The sequence below is a fragment of the Procambarus clarkii genome, chromosome 90, assembly GCF_040958095.1.
Source record: "Procambarus clarkii isolate CNS0578487 chromosome 90, FALCON_Pclarkii_2.0, whole genome shotgun sequence".
NCBI lineage: Eukaryota > Metazoa > Arthropoda > Malacostraca > Decapoda > Cambaridae > Procambarus > Procambarus clarkii.
Genome location: NC_091239.1, coordinates 16,906,178 through 16,921,076, shown reverse-complemented (window position 1 = coordinate 16,921,076; position 14,899 = coordinate 16,906,178). Strand labels below are relative to the sequence as shown.

At 50.4% G+C, this 14,899-nt stretch overlaps 1 protein-coding gene across 4 annotated transcripts in view; it reads left to right on the top strand.

Annotated features, from left to right (window-relative positions):
- Positions 1 to 14,899, top strand: part of aPKC (protein kinase C iota type) — a 201,976-nt gene that overhangs the window by 112,287 nt on the left and 74,790 nt on the right. Inside the window, exon 1 of one of the 4 annotated variants that reach the window (XM_069318407.1) lies at positions 754 to 1,076. The exons of the other annotated variants lie outside the window; for them this stretch is intronic. Coding sequence (XP_069174508.1) covers positions 1,022 to 1,076 — 55 coding nt within the window. The 5' untranslated portion in view covers positions 754 to 1,021. Of the gene's footprint in view, positions 1 to 753; positions 1,077 to 14,899 lie in introns of those variants that run through there. 4 annotated transcript variants of the gene reach the window in all.

The following is a 14,899-nucleotide window of genomic DNA, read 5'->3' as shown; positions in this document are numbered from 1 at the left end:
GTGGGTTAACATGTCCCCCCCCCCAAGAGTCGTGGGTTAACATGTCCCCCCCCCCAAGAGTCGTGGGTTAACATGTCCCCCCCCCCAAGAGTCGTGGGTTAACATGTCCCCCCCCCCAAGAGTCGTGGGTTAACATGTCCCCCCCCCCAAGAGTCGTGGGTTAACATGTCCCCCCAAGAGTCGTGGGTTAACATGTCTCATTTTACCCGCTCTTGGTGACAATGAACACATTTAATCTGTAATGTACATTCATGATAATATAGTGAATATTATGACATGTGTTGTAGTGAATAACTGGATTATATATGTGTGTTTGAGAGCGTGCTGCTGCTCAGTACTTGGAGTACGTGTATATGTTTGTTTGTGAGTCTTGCAGCTGCTCAGTACTTGGAGTATGTGTATATGTTTGAAGTGTCTTCCCTGTGATACGAACAGTATCACAGGGTGATACAGGGTGATACAGGGTGATACAGGATACAGGGCGATTCAGCTGCACAGTATGTACTGTGCAGGTGAACTAATAAACTAAAGTTCCCCACAGATCTTAAAGACAAACCGTAGATGGTGACGCCAGTGAACCTTTGCAACCCAAGATAAAAAAATAGTGCTTAAGATAAAATCCTCAATCTTAAAGAATATAAGAGAGTTATTATTGTTTAAGAAAAAGCTCTATGTGAAAACTTTGAGAAGATAATTGAGCTGTGAATGTAACAGTTCCATTACTCTTAAAGTGTTTATGTACTTAGATATTTCTTGTGCTGATAAACATGGTGGTGGAAGACAGTGGGAGTGTTGAGTCAGTGGTGTGACACCCACTGCCATTGTGGGAGAGTGTCGAGTAGAGAGAGAGCCACCGATCTTGTCCTTATGTTTATTGTGTGAGCCGTGTCAAGTGTGGCGGTAAGCACTGATACTGTGGGCATAGTGCCATTGTGGTGGAGAAGATAGCAGCAGCAGCGGTGTGGGTGGACCCTAGTGTGGTGGAGGTGGTGGGGACTCGTGGCTCTCCATCACCCACACTATGGCCTGGGGCTATTGGAACACATATTTCGTCAAGGGCGCCACCGCTCAATATGGTGAGTACCATTCATTCCCCCCCCCTCTCTTGTTCACTTGCTAAATTGTTCTGGTTTACACACACACACACACAACACACACACACACACATACACACACAAACACCATACCGCACCACACACACACACACACACACACACACACACACACACACACACACCACACCACATACACCACACACACACACACACACACCATGATGTAATAACAATAGTGGGAAAGAATGCTACGAACACATTACAATTATTAAGGTACAAGAAGCTGTAATCATAAATGTAATATAGGATAAAAGGCTGAAAGATTCAGAATACAAAAATACTCAGAGATACTTTACTGCTGCAGAGAATCCTTAGAACATACAAACTTCTGGACCACTTTAATGTATTCACATTGTACACACTGGAATAGCGACGCGAGATCTCATAATCTTCACATGGAAAAACACTGGAAGGTCCGCTCCCAAACCTGCACCACGAAATGCAACATGTTGGACTGAGAGATATGGTAGGAAGTGCAAAATATATTGGGTGAAAGTTAGGGAGTTGTAGACTCCCTAACTTTCCACGGTTGCCGGAACAACCGTGGACATCTTCAAGAGGAAACTAGATTGTTTCCTTCAAGGAGTGTCGGACCAACCGGGCTGTGGTGGGTATGTGGGCCTGCGGGCCGCTCCAAGCAACAGCCTGGTGGACCAAACTCTCACAAGTCAAGCCTGGCCTCGGGCCGGGCTTGGGCAGTAGAAGAACTCCCAGAACCCCATCAACCAGGTATATGTGGGCCTGCGGGCCGCTCCAAGCAACAGCCTGGTGGACCAAACTCTCACAAGTCAAGCCTGGCCTCGGGCCGGGCTTGGGGAGTAGAACAACTCCCAGAACCCCATCAACCAGGTATATGTGGGCCTGCGGGCCGCTCCAAGCAACAGCCTGGTGGACCAAACTCTCACAAGTCAAGCCTGGCCTCGGGCCGGGCTTGGGGAGTAGAACAACTCCCAGAACCCCATCAACCAGGTATATGTGGGCCTGCGGGCCGCTCCAAGCAACAGCCTGGTGGACCAAACTCTCACAAGTCAAGCCTGGCCTCGGGCCGGGCTTGGGGAGTAGAACAACTCCCAGAACCCCATCAACCAGGTATATGTGGGCCTGCGGGCCGCTCCAAGCAACAGCCTGGTGGACCAAACTCTCACAAGTCAAGCCTGGCCTCGGGCCGGGCTTGGGCAGTAGAACAACTCCCAGAACCCCATCAACCAGGTATATGTGGGCCTGCGGGCCGCTCCAAGCAACAGCCTGGTGGACCAAACTCTCACAAGTCAAGCCTGGCCTCGGGCCGGGCTTGGGGAGTAGAACAACTCCCAGAACCCCATCAACCAGGTATATGTGGGCCTGCGGGCCGCTCCAAGCAACAGCCTGGTGGACCAAACTCTCACAAGTCAAGCCTGGCCTCGGGCCGGGCTTGGGCAGTAGAACAACTCCCAGAACCCCATCAACCAGGTATATGTGGGCCTGCGGGCCGCTCCAAGCAACAGCCTGGTGGACCAAACGCTCACAAGTCAAGCCTGGCCTCAGGCCGGGCTTGGGCAGTAGAACAACTCCCAGAACCCCATCAGCCAGGTATATGTGGGCCTGCGGGCCGCTCCAAGCAACAGCCTGGTGGACCAAACTCTCACAAGTCAAGCCTGGCCTCAGGCCGGGCTTGGGGAGTAGAACAACTCCCAGAACCCCATCAACCAGGTATATGTGGGCCTGCGGGCCGCTCCAAGCAACAGCCTGGTGGACCAAACTCTCACAAGTCAAGCCTGGCCTCAGGCCGGGCTTGGGGAGTAGAACAACTCCCAGAACCCCATCAACCAGGTATATGTGGGCCTGCGGGCCGCTCCAAGCAACAGCCTGGTGGACCAAACTCTCACAAGTCAAGCCTGGCCTAGGGCCGGGCTTGGGCAGTAGAACAACTCCCAGAACCCCATCAACCAGGTGAACGGCGGGAAGAAAGTGTTAAGAAGCGATGATCATAAGAGTAATATGCCAGTGAGAGGCCCCTGGATAATGAACCCTTCGACCTACGCTAACAACACTAGCCAGCCTCGTGATGTCGTTCGGGAGTTACCAGCGTCAACTGTCAATATCTGTCACGGCTGGCAGACCTAGTTAGTAATTACTGTGTGTGTGGAGGACAGTGTCCTCGCTTAGGCTGGTGTTGGGAGTGGTCGGGCGCTCCCCCCCCCACGTGTGCTGGCACCACGTGTGTGCTGGCACCACGTGTGTGCTGGCACCACGTGTGTGATGGCACCACGTGTTGGAACCACGTGTGTGCTGGGACCACGTGTTGGAACCACGTGTGTGCTGGCACCACGTGTGTGCTGGGACCACGTGTTGGAACCACGTGTGTGCTGGGACCACGTGTTGGAACCACGTGTGTGCTGGGACCACGTGTTGGAACCACGTGTGTGCTGGGACCACGTGTTGGAACCACGTGTGTGCTGGGACCACGTGTTGGAACCACGTGTGTGCTGGGACCACGTGTTGGAACCACGTGTGTGCTGGGACCACGTGTTGGAACCACGTGTGTGCTGGGACCACGTGTTGGAACCACGTGTGTGCTGGGACCACGTGTTGGAACCACGTGTGTGCTGGGACCACGTGTTGGAACCACGTGTGTGCTGGGACCACGTGTTGGAACCACGTGTGTGCTGGGACCACGTGTTGGAACCACGTGTGTGCTGGGACCACGTGTTGGAACCACGTGTGTGCTGGGGCCACGTGTTGGAACCACGTGTGTGATGGGACCACGTGTTGGAACCACGTGTGTGATGGGGCCACGTGTTGGAACCACGTGTGTGATGGGGCCACGTGTTGGAACCACGTGTGTGCTGGGGCCACGTGTTGGAACCACGTGTGTGATGGGACCACGTGTTGGAACCACGTGTGTGATGGGACCACGTGTTGGAACCACGTGTGTGCTGGGACCACGTGTTGGAACCACGTGTGTGATGGGACCACGTGTTGGAACCACGTGTGTGATGGGACCACGTGTTGGAACCACGTGTGTGCTGGGGCCACGTGTTGGAACCACGTGTGTGATGGGACCACGTGTTGGAACCACGTGTGTGCTGGGACCACGAGCTGTAGTCACTTCACAGAAACACACACATGTAGCTGCTAAACTTCCATAGACAGCCAACACCAGGGTTGAGCCGACCAGTCATAATCCAGCTACATTTCTGGCAGCATTGTGATTGGCCAGGGTTATCTTCAAGCACCAGAAGTGCTGCGTGTGTCTTCGAAAGCGAGGCAGAAGGCGGAGTTTGGGGACCCTTGGCTTGTATTTTCACACACACACACACACACACACACACACACACACACACACACACACACACACACACACACACACACACTTGAGTACTCCAAGTGTGGGTTAATTTAACCTCTAGTGTGCCACTAGAGTGGTCTCGTGGTCTCCGGAGCCCTGATTAGACTTTCCAGAAAAGAGCGCGCATTTAAGGTCTTGGAAGGAGATGAGAGTATCTGAAGAGGATTCTGGGAGGAGTTGTTCTACTCCCCGAGCCCGGCCTGAGGTCAGGCTGTGATAACTTGGTCCAACAGGCTGTTGCTGGGAGCAGTCCACAGGTCCACTACAGCCTGGTTGGTCTGGCATTCCTACAAGAACTTGTCTTAAGTGCCTCTTGAAGACATCCACCTTCGTTCCGACAATAGTTCTAATGCTTGCTGGGAGGGTGTTGAACAGCTGTGGACCTCTGATGTTCAGACAGGGCTCTCTGATTGTTCCTATGGAGCAATCCAACCCGTTCTCGCAAATTCGTAAAGTCAATATTGACTTATTAACTACGTGCATAGGTGATATACTAAACATAATAGATACCCTTAAAAAGATTCATAGAAAACACCGACCTTACCTAACCTTGTTAGTATCTTAAGATAAGCATCTTATTGCTTCGTAATTACAATTATTACTTAACCTATACCTATTATAGGTTAGGTAACAATTGTAATTACGAAGCAATAAGATGCTTATCTTAACATACTAAGTAGGTTAGGTAAGGTCGGTGTTTTCTATGAATCTTTTTAAGGGTATCTATTATGTTTAGTATGTCACCAATGCACATATTTAATAAGTCAATATTGACTTATTAAATTTGCGAGAACGGGTTGAGCAATCAGATAAAAAAGTATTTTATGAAGTTGAGCTCTAGTTCAGGTGCTCAGTCTTGCACCTAAGGCACCTAGCATCACGGTGCTTCATGGTGAAGGATCCCAGCATCACGGTGCTTCATGGTGAAGGATCCCAGCATCACGGTGCTTCATGGTGGAGGATCCCAGCATCACAGTGCTTCATGGTGAAGGATCCCAGCATCACGGTGCTTCATGACGGAGGATCCCAGCATCACGGTGCTTCATGGTGAAGGATCCCAGCATCACGGTGCTTCATGGTGAAGGATCCCAGCATCACGGAGCTTCATGGTGAAGGATCCCAGCATCACGGTGCTTCATGGTGAAGGATCCCAGCATCACGGTGCTTCATGATGGTGGATCCCAGCATCACGGTGCTTCATGTCGAAGGATCCCAGCATCACGGTGCTTCATGACGGTGGATCCCAGCATCACGGTGCTTCATGACGAAGGATCCCAGCATCACAGTGCTTCATGTCGAAGGATCCCAGCATCACGGTGCTTCATGATGAAGGATCCCAGCATCACGGTGCTTCATGACGGTGGATCCCAGCATCACGGTGCTTCATGACGAAGGATCCCAGCATCACGGTGCTTCATGACGAAGGATCCCAGCATCACAGTGCTTCATGTCGAAGGATCCCAGCATCACGGTGCTTCATGTCGAAGGATCCCAGCATCACGGTGCTTCATGTCGAAGGATCCCAGCATCACGGTGCTTCATGACGGAGGATCCCAGCATCACGGTGCTTCATGACGGAGGATCCCAGCATCACAGTGCTTCATGACTGAGGATCCCAGCATCACGGTGCTTCATGACGGAGGATCCCAGCATCACAGTGCTTCATGGTGAAGGATCCCAGCATCACGGTGCTTCATGACGGTGGATCCCAGCATCACGGTGCTTCATGACGAAGGATCCCAGCATCACGGTGCTTCATGGTGAAGGATCCCAGCATCACGGTGCTTCATGGTGAAGGATCCCAGCATCACGGTGCTTCATGACGGTGGATCCCAGCATCACAGTGCTTCATGGTGAAGGATCCCAGCATCACGGTGCTTCATGGTGAAGGATCCCAGCATCACGGTGCTTCATGACGAAGGATCCCAGCATCACAGTGCTTCATGGTGAAGGATCCCAGCATCACGGTGCTTCATGGTGAAGGATCCCAGCATCACGGTGCTTCATGACGGTGGATCCCAGCATCACAGTGCTTCATGGTGAAGGATCCCAGCATCACGGTGCTTCATGGTGAAGGATCCCAGCATCACGGTGCTTCATGATGGTGGATCCCAGCATCACGGTGCTTCATGGTGAAGGATCCCAGCATCACGGTGCTTCATGGTGAAGGATCCCAGCATCACGGTGCTTCATGGTGAAGGATCCCAGCATCACGGTGCTTCATGACGGTGGATCCCAGCATCACGGATTTTCATGGTGAAGGATCCCAGCATCACGGTGCTTCATGACGGAGGATCCCAGCATCACGGTGCTTCATGACGGAGGATCCCAGCATCACGGTGCTTCATGGTGAAGGATCCCAGCATCACGGTGCTTCATGGTGAAGGATCCCAGCATCACGGTGCTTCATGGTGAAGGATCCCAGCATCACGGTGCTTCATGACGAAGGATCCCAGCATCACAGTGCTTCATGGTGAAGGATCCCAGCATCACGGTGCTTCATGACGGTGGATCCCAGCATCACGGATTTTCATGGTGAAGGATCCCAGCATCACGGTGCTTCATGACGGTGGATCCCAGCATCACGGTGCTTCATGGTGAAGGATCCCAGCATCACGGTGCTTCATGGTGAAGGATCCCAGCATCACGGTGCTTCATGGTGAAGGATCCCAGCATCACGGTGCTTCCTGGTGAAGGATCCCAGCATCACGGGGCTTCATGACGAAGGATCCCAGCATCACGGTGCTTCATGGCGGTGGATCCCAGCATCACGGTGCTTCATGACGGAGGATCCCAGCATCACGGTGCTTCATGACGGAGGATCCCAGCATCACGGTGCTTCATGACGGAGGATCCCAGCATCACGGTGCTTCATGACGGTGGATCCCAGCATCACGGTGCTTCATGACGGAGGATCCCAGCATCACGGTGCTTCATGACGGAGGATCCCAGCATCACGGTGCTTCATGACGGAGGATCCCAGCATCACGGTGCTTCATGACGGAGGATCCCAGCATCACGGTGCTTCATGACGGAGGATCCCAGCATCACGGTGCTTCATGACGGAGGATCCCAGCATCACGGTGCTTCATGACGGAGGATCCCAGCATCACGGTGCTTCATGACGGAGGATCCCAGCATCACGGTGCTTCATGACGAAGGCACCTAGCGTCACGGTGCTTCATGACCATCAAGCTTCAAGTATTCAGGGCATGTTATGGTGAGAATAATCTCCTTGCTCTACTGTGAAGACCTCCTGGAATTTCTTACCGAGTTCCTTGCACACTTCCTTGTCGCTTGTGGTGAGGTTCTTGCCTTAACACCTGGGTAGGGAAGCTGGCCTCTGTGGCTTGCATGAGGTTGGGATCTTGCAGACCCTGAGGCTCAATGACGGAGCTCAAGAGCTGACGCCCAACCCTAGCATCTGAAGATGAAGAAACTCCAACATTTGAGTCTGGCCTGGATTATTATGAATTATATTACCTGCTTGATACCTGGTTGATGGGGTTCTGGGAGTTGTTCTACTCCCCAAGCCCGGCCCGAGGCCAGGCTTGACTTGTGAGAGTTTGGTCCACCAGGCTGTTGCTTGGAGCGGCCCGCAGGCCCACATATACCTGGTTGATGGGGTTCTGGGAGTTGTTCTACTCCCCAAGCCCGGCCCGAGGCCAGGCTTGACTTGTGAGAGTTTGGTCCACCAGGCTGTTGCTTGGAGCGGCCCGCAGGTCCACATATACCTGGTTGATGGGGTTCTGGGAGTTGTTCTACTCCCCAAGCCCGGCCCGAGGCCAGGCTTGACTTGTGAGAGTTTGGTCCACCAGGCTGTTGCTTGGAGCGGCCCGCAGGCCCACATATACCTGGTTGATGGGGTTCTGGGAGTTGTTCTACTCCCCAAGCCCGGCCCGAGGCCAGGCTTGACTTGTGAGAGTTTGGTCCACCAGGCTGTTGCTTGGAGCGGCCCGCAGGCCCACATATACCTGGTTGATGGGGTTCTGGGAGTTGTTCTACTCCCCAAGCCCGGCCCGAGGCCAGGCTTGACTTGTGAGAGTTTGGTCCACCAGGCTGTTGCTTGGAGCGGCCCGCAGGCCCACATATACCTGGTTGATGGGGTTCTGGGAGTTGTTCTACTCCCCAAGCCCGGCCCGAGGCCAGGCTTGACTTGTGAGAGTTTGGTCCACCAGGCTGTTGCTTGGAGCAGCCCGCAGGCCCACATACCCAACACAGCCTGGCTGGTCCGGCACTCCTTGAAGGGATAAACCAAGTTTTCTCTTGAAGATGTCCACGGTTGTTCCGGCAATATTTCTTATGCTCGCTGGGAGGACGTTGAACAACCGCGGACCTCTGATGTTTATACAGTGTTCTCTGATTGTGCCTATGGCACCTCTGCTCTTCACTGGATCTCTGATGTTTATACAGTGTTCTCTGATTGTGCCTATGGCACCTCTGCTCTTCACTGGACCTCTGATGTTTATACAGTGTTCTCTGATTGTGCCTATGGCACCTCTGCTCTTCACTGGACCTCTGATGTTTATACAGTGTTCTCTGATTGTGCCTATGGCACCTCTGCTCTTCACTGGACCTCTGATGTTTATACAGTGTTCTCTGATTGTGCCTATGGCACCTCTGCTCTTCACTGGACCTCTGATGTTTATACAGTGTTCTCTGATTGTGCCTATGGCACCTCTGCTCTTCACTGGTTCTATTCTGCATTTTCTTCCATATCGTTTACTCCACTCACACTTCACTGTATAATATAATGGTATTACATTACAGTGTACAGTATTATATTACTGTATAATATGATGGTATTATATTACTGTATAATGACATTATATTACTGTATAATGACATTATATTTCTGTATAATGGTATTATCTTACTGTATAATGTAACATACATTTTATTATTTATTTATATATTTTTATTATTTAATTAGTATTTAAACTTAGAGCTGTAGTCCGACTTGGAGCTGTAGCAGCTCCCCATGCAGGTGACTTTCTATTAGTAACCAGCTGCCCATGCTGGTGACTTTCTATTAGTAACCAGCTGCCCATGCTGGTGACTTTCTATTAGTAACCAGCTGCCCATGCAGGTGACTTTCTATTAGTAACCAGCTCCCCATGCTGGTGACTTTCTATTAGTAACCAGCTGCCCATGCAGGTGACTTTCTATTAGTAACCAGCTCCCCATGCTGGTGACTTTCTATTAGTAACCAGCTCCCCATGCAGGTGACTTTCTATTAGCAACCCCATTGTCAGCAACCGGCACTCGTCTCACATTGCAGGCCCTGCAAATTGCTGTGGCTCTCCGCCTCACTGCCCCAATCCATGCCGAATACAGGTGTATTTGCGGCGAGGCAGTGGTCGACAGGTACGGACGGCATGGCCTTCTCTGCCAAAGGACAGGAGGATGGCATGCAAGATTTGATGAAATAGCTATGCCCAAGATTCCCAAATCATCTCAAGATAACCTCAAGATAACCTGACAGTGCCGCCGGGGGTCGTCAAATAGCTTCGGCTATCACCTCCTTATGTGCGGTCACTGATGGTCGAGTGGTTTCAGGCACCGTGTACAGTGGTTGCAATGTGCTCCTGGTGGTCCGGGTTCGAGTCACTTCTGGGGTGTGGAGTTTTCATTTACATATATGCTTGGGGACCAGTCAAGCTTGTTCGCATATATATATATATATATATATATATATATATATATATATATATATATATATATATATATATATATATATAATTCATAAAAAAGAATAGGGGTTGTAGAAGAAAATATCAGTATTCAGTGTAGGTCCACAAGGTCTTCTCTGAGTATTCTTTATTTTCTTCTCCGAGGCCAAGGGTCCCCACACTTGCACTAGAGGTGGTACCGCTTTTAGGTTGTAAACAAAAATTAGTATTATATATTTTAGTGTTTTCTTATGTGTGGAGTTGGGCGTCAGGCTGCTTGCTAGTGACTGCTCCTTTGCATAACACCTAATTCTATCAGATATCTGATGATATCTGAGGATGTACCGATGATATCTGAGGATGTACCGATGATATCTGAGGATGTACCGATGATATCTGAGGATGTACCGATGATATCTGAGGATGTACCGATGATATCTGAGGATGTACCGATGATATCTGAGGATGTACCGATGATATCTGAGGATGTACCGATGATATCTGAGGATGTACCGATGATATCTGAGGATGTACCGATGATATCTGAGGATGTACCGATGATATGTGATGATAAAGCTAATGAGTTTTGTCTGGTCGTACCGTCGACTTGGGGGAGGGTGGAATCAGACCAAACCTTGTGCTTGATGATGGCCTTGACCTCTGGCTGAGGTTGGACTTGACCTCTGGCTGAGGTTGGACTTGCCCTCTGGCTGAGGTTGGACTTGCCCTCTGGCTGAGGTTGGACTTGCCCTCTGGCTGAGGCTGGTGCTAGGTGGTAGAGGGTTGCCCTGGCTAAGGCTGACCTGGCCTTGCCCGCCGGTGTTGGGCGTGGCACCATTGACGTATAATTGAGTGGAGTGCTTCCTTCCAGGAGTCCGGATAGCATCTGGAAGCCTGACGTGTGGCCTGGGGGTCGTCCGCTAGTGTGTGTAGTGTCCTCCAGGGACAACTTGGCTCCCGCCTCTCAACTCTGCTGGGGTACAGATTCCTGAGCTTCTCAAGTTCTATCATATCTACACTTGAAGCTCTGTATGGAGTTCAGTTGCTACAGGTGACCACCTTCAGTTCCTCCTGTACTCGCCTAGTTGTGCTTGCGGGGGTTGAGCTCTGGCTCTTTGGTCCCGCCTCTCAACACACTGCTGGTGTACAGAATCCTCAGCTTCTCAAGTTCTATCATATCTACACTTGAAGCTCTGTATGGAGTTCAGTTGCTAGAGGTGACCACCTTCAGTTCCTCCTGTACTCGCCTAGTTGTGCTTGCGGGGGTTGAGCTATGGCTCTTTGGTCCCGCCTCTCAACACACTGCTGGTGTACAGAATCCTCAGCTTCTCAAGTTCTATCATATCTACACTTGAAGCTCTGTATGGAGTTCAGTTGCTAGAGGTGACCACCTTCAGTTCCTCCTGTACTCGCCTAGTTGTGCTTGCGGGGGTTGAGCTATGGCTCTTTGGTCCCGCCTCTCAACACACTGCTGGTGTACAGAATCCTGAGCTTCTCAAGTTCTATCATATCTACACTTGAAGCTCTGTATGGAGTTCAGTTGCTAGAGGTGACCACCTTCAGTTCCTCCTGTATTCACCTAGTGCTTGCTGGGGTTGAGCTATGGCTCTTTGGTCCCGCCTCTCAACCGTCAATCAACTAATGTACAGATTCCTGAATCGTGTCTGATGGTCTTTATCATATTTATCATTCTTATCTCTCTTTATCGCCTCTCAAAGTTACTCCATTGTGGCTCTTCCCTCTGTGCCTCTCTCTGGTCTTCTCAGTCAGCATCGTTGAGGAAATTGGATTCCCCGTCTCAGTTGCTGAGCTCACTGTGTTGATGACATGAAAGTTAAGCAAGGAGTTCAACTGCTCGACCTCAAGGGGGCATGACGGCTGAGTGGGCAGCGCTAGGGATTCGTAGTACTAAGGGTTAGGGTTTGTTTCCCGGCGGCAGCGGAAATAAAGGGCAGAGTTTCTTTCATCCTGAGGAGACTGTTTACCTAACAGTAAATAGGTACCTGGTAGTTACAGTTGCTACGGGCTGCTTCCTAAGGGGGTGTGTATTCACCTAGTTGTGTTTGCGGGGGTTGAGCTTTGCTCTTTCGGCCCGCCTCTCAACTGTCAATCAACTGTACTAACTACACTAACTACTTTTTTTTTTCCACACCACACACACACACACACACACACACACACACACACACACACACACACACACACACACACACACACACACACACACACACACACACACACCCTAGGAAGCAGCCCGTGACAGCTGACTAACACCCAGGTACCTATTTACTGCTAGGTAACAGGGGCATTCAGGGTGAAAGAAACTTTGCCCATTTGTTTCTGCCTCGTGCGGGAATCGAACCCGCGCCACAGAATTACGAGTCCTGCGCACTATCCACCAGGCTACGAGGCCCCTGTGTGTGTGTGTGTGTGTGTGTGTGTGTGTGTGTGTGTGTGTGTGTGTGTGCGCACTCACCTATTTGTACTTGCGTGGGTTGAGCTCTGGCTCTTTGGTCCCGCCTCTCAACTGTCAATCAAATAATGTACAGATTCCTGAGCCTACTGGGCTCTATCATATCTACATTTGAAACTGTGTATGGAGTCAGCCTCCACCACATCACTGCCTAATGCATTCCATTTGTCAACTACTCTGACACTGAAAAAGTTCTTTCTAATATCTCTGTGACTCATTTGGGCACTCAGTTTCCACCTGTGTCCCCCTTGTGCGTGTGCCCCTTGTGTTAAAAAGCCTGTCTTTATCTACCCTATCAATTCCCTTCAGAATCTTGAATGTGGTGATCATGTCCCCCCTAACTCCTCTGTCTTCCAACGAAGTGAGGTTTAATTCCTGTAGTCTCTCCTCGTAGCTCATACCTCTCAGCTCGGGTACTAGTCTGGTGGCAAACCTTTGAACCTTTTCCAGTTTAGTCTTATCCTTGACTAGATATGGATTCCATGCTGGCGCTGCATATTCCAGGATTGGTCTGACATATGTGGTATATAATGTTCTGAAAGATTCCTTACACAAGTTTCTAAAGGCCGTTCTTATGTTAGCCAACCTGGCATATGCTGCTGATGTTATCCTCTTGATATGAGATTCAGGGGACAGGTCTGGCGTGATATCAACCCCAGGTCTTTCTCTCTGATTCTTGAAGAATTTCATCTCCCAAATGATACCTTGTATCTGGTCTCTTGCTTCCTACCCCTATCTTCATTACATTACATTTGCATGGGTTAAACTCTAACAACCATTTGTTCGACCATTCCTGCAGCTTGTCCAGGTCTTCTTGAAGCCTCAAGCTGTCCTCCTCTGTCTTAATCCTTCTCATAATTTTGGCGTCGTCAGCAAACATTGAGAGGAATGAGTCTATACCCTCTGGGAGATCATTTACGTATATCAGAAACAGGATAGGTCCAAGTACACAGCCCTGTGGGACTCTGTGACTTCACGCCAATCTGAGGTGTCACCTCTCACTGTAACTCTCTGCTTCCTATTGCTTAGATACTCCCTTATCCATTAGAGCACCTTACCAGCTACACCTGCCTGTCTCTCCAGCTTATGTACCAGCCTCTTATGCGGTACTGTGTCAAAGGCTTTCCGACAGTCCAAGAAAATGCAGTCCGCGCATCCTTCTCTTTCTTGCTTAATCTTTGTCACCTGATCGTAGAATTCTATCAAGCCTGTAAGGCAAGATTTACCCTCCCTGAACCCATGTTGATGGGTTGTCACGAAGTCTCTTCTCTCCAGATGTGTTACTAGGTTTTTTCTCACAATCTTCTCCATCACCTTGCATGGTATACAAGTTAAGTACACTGGCCTGTAGTTCAGTGCCTCTTGTCTGTGTGTTGGGGGGGGGGGGGAACGGGTTCAGTTGGTCAGTTGAGAGGCGGGACCAAAGAGCCAGAGCTCAACCCACACAAGCACAACTAGGTGAGTACAAGCGTCGGCAAGACGGCTTTAATAGCCCACGCACTTCCCTCTCTTACCTATTATCTCTCTCCCTCTCTCACCCCTCCCTATCTACCCCCTCTCTCACCCCTCCCCATCTACCCCCTACCTCCCCAAGCCAGCCTCCTCGCGCTTACCCAAATTACCACTGCAAATCTTGACCTGAAAACCACGAATACAATACCTGTGTGAAGATAAGTTAGGAGGGTTCGATCGTGAGTGTTTGGAGAGGAGGATATGTGGAGTTTATGAAGTTATGAGCTGTGAGTTTTGTTGCGTGTGTTGTGAGGAGGGTTGTGTGGTGTGTTTGTAAGAGAGAGAGAGAGAGAGAGAGATCTAGGACTTGATATCATGCCAAACTTGTGCTAATGCATACCACTTGTGCCACCTTTGACACTGAAAATGTTCTTTCTAACGTCCCTGTGGCTCGTTTTGGTATTCAGTTTCCACCTGTGTCCCCTTGTTCGTGTATCACCCGTGCTGTGGCCGTGGGGATGGTGTGGCGTCCTTGTCCTTGACAACAATTCGATCCAACAGATGTTGGGTTGAATTAATCAATTTAATTAATCCTGTGAGGCATGATTTGCCATCACTGAACCCCATGTTGATGTTGTCTCAAAATTCCTTTGCTCCGGATGTTCCGCTAGCTTTTTTCGCATAATCTTCTCCGTTAACTTGCATGGTATGGAAGTTAGCAATTTTGGCCTGTAGTTCGGTGCCTTCTGTCTATCCCACCATGGAGAGTGGCAGGCACAGTGCCTCTGCTCCTTCCTTTAGTATCCATGGTGATATTCCATGTGGGCCTATAGCCTGTCACATCCAACTCTAGCAAAAA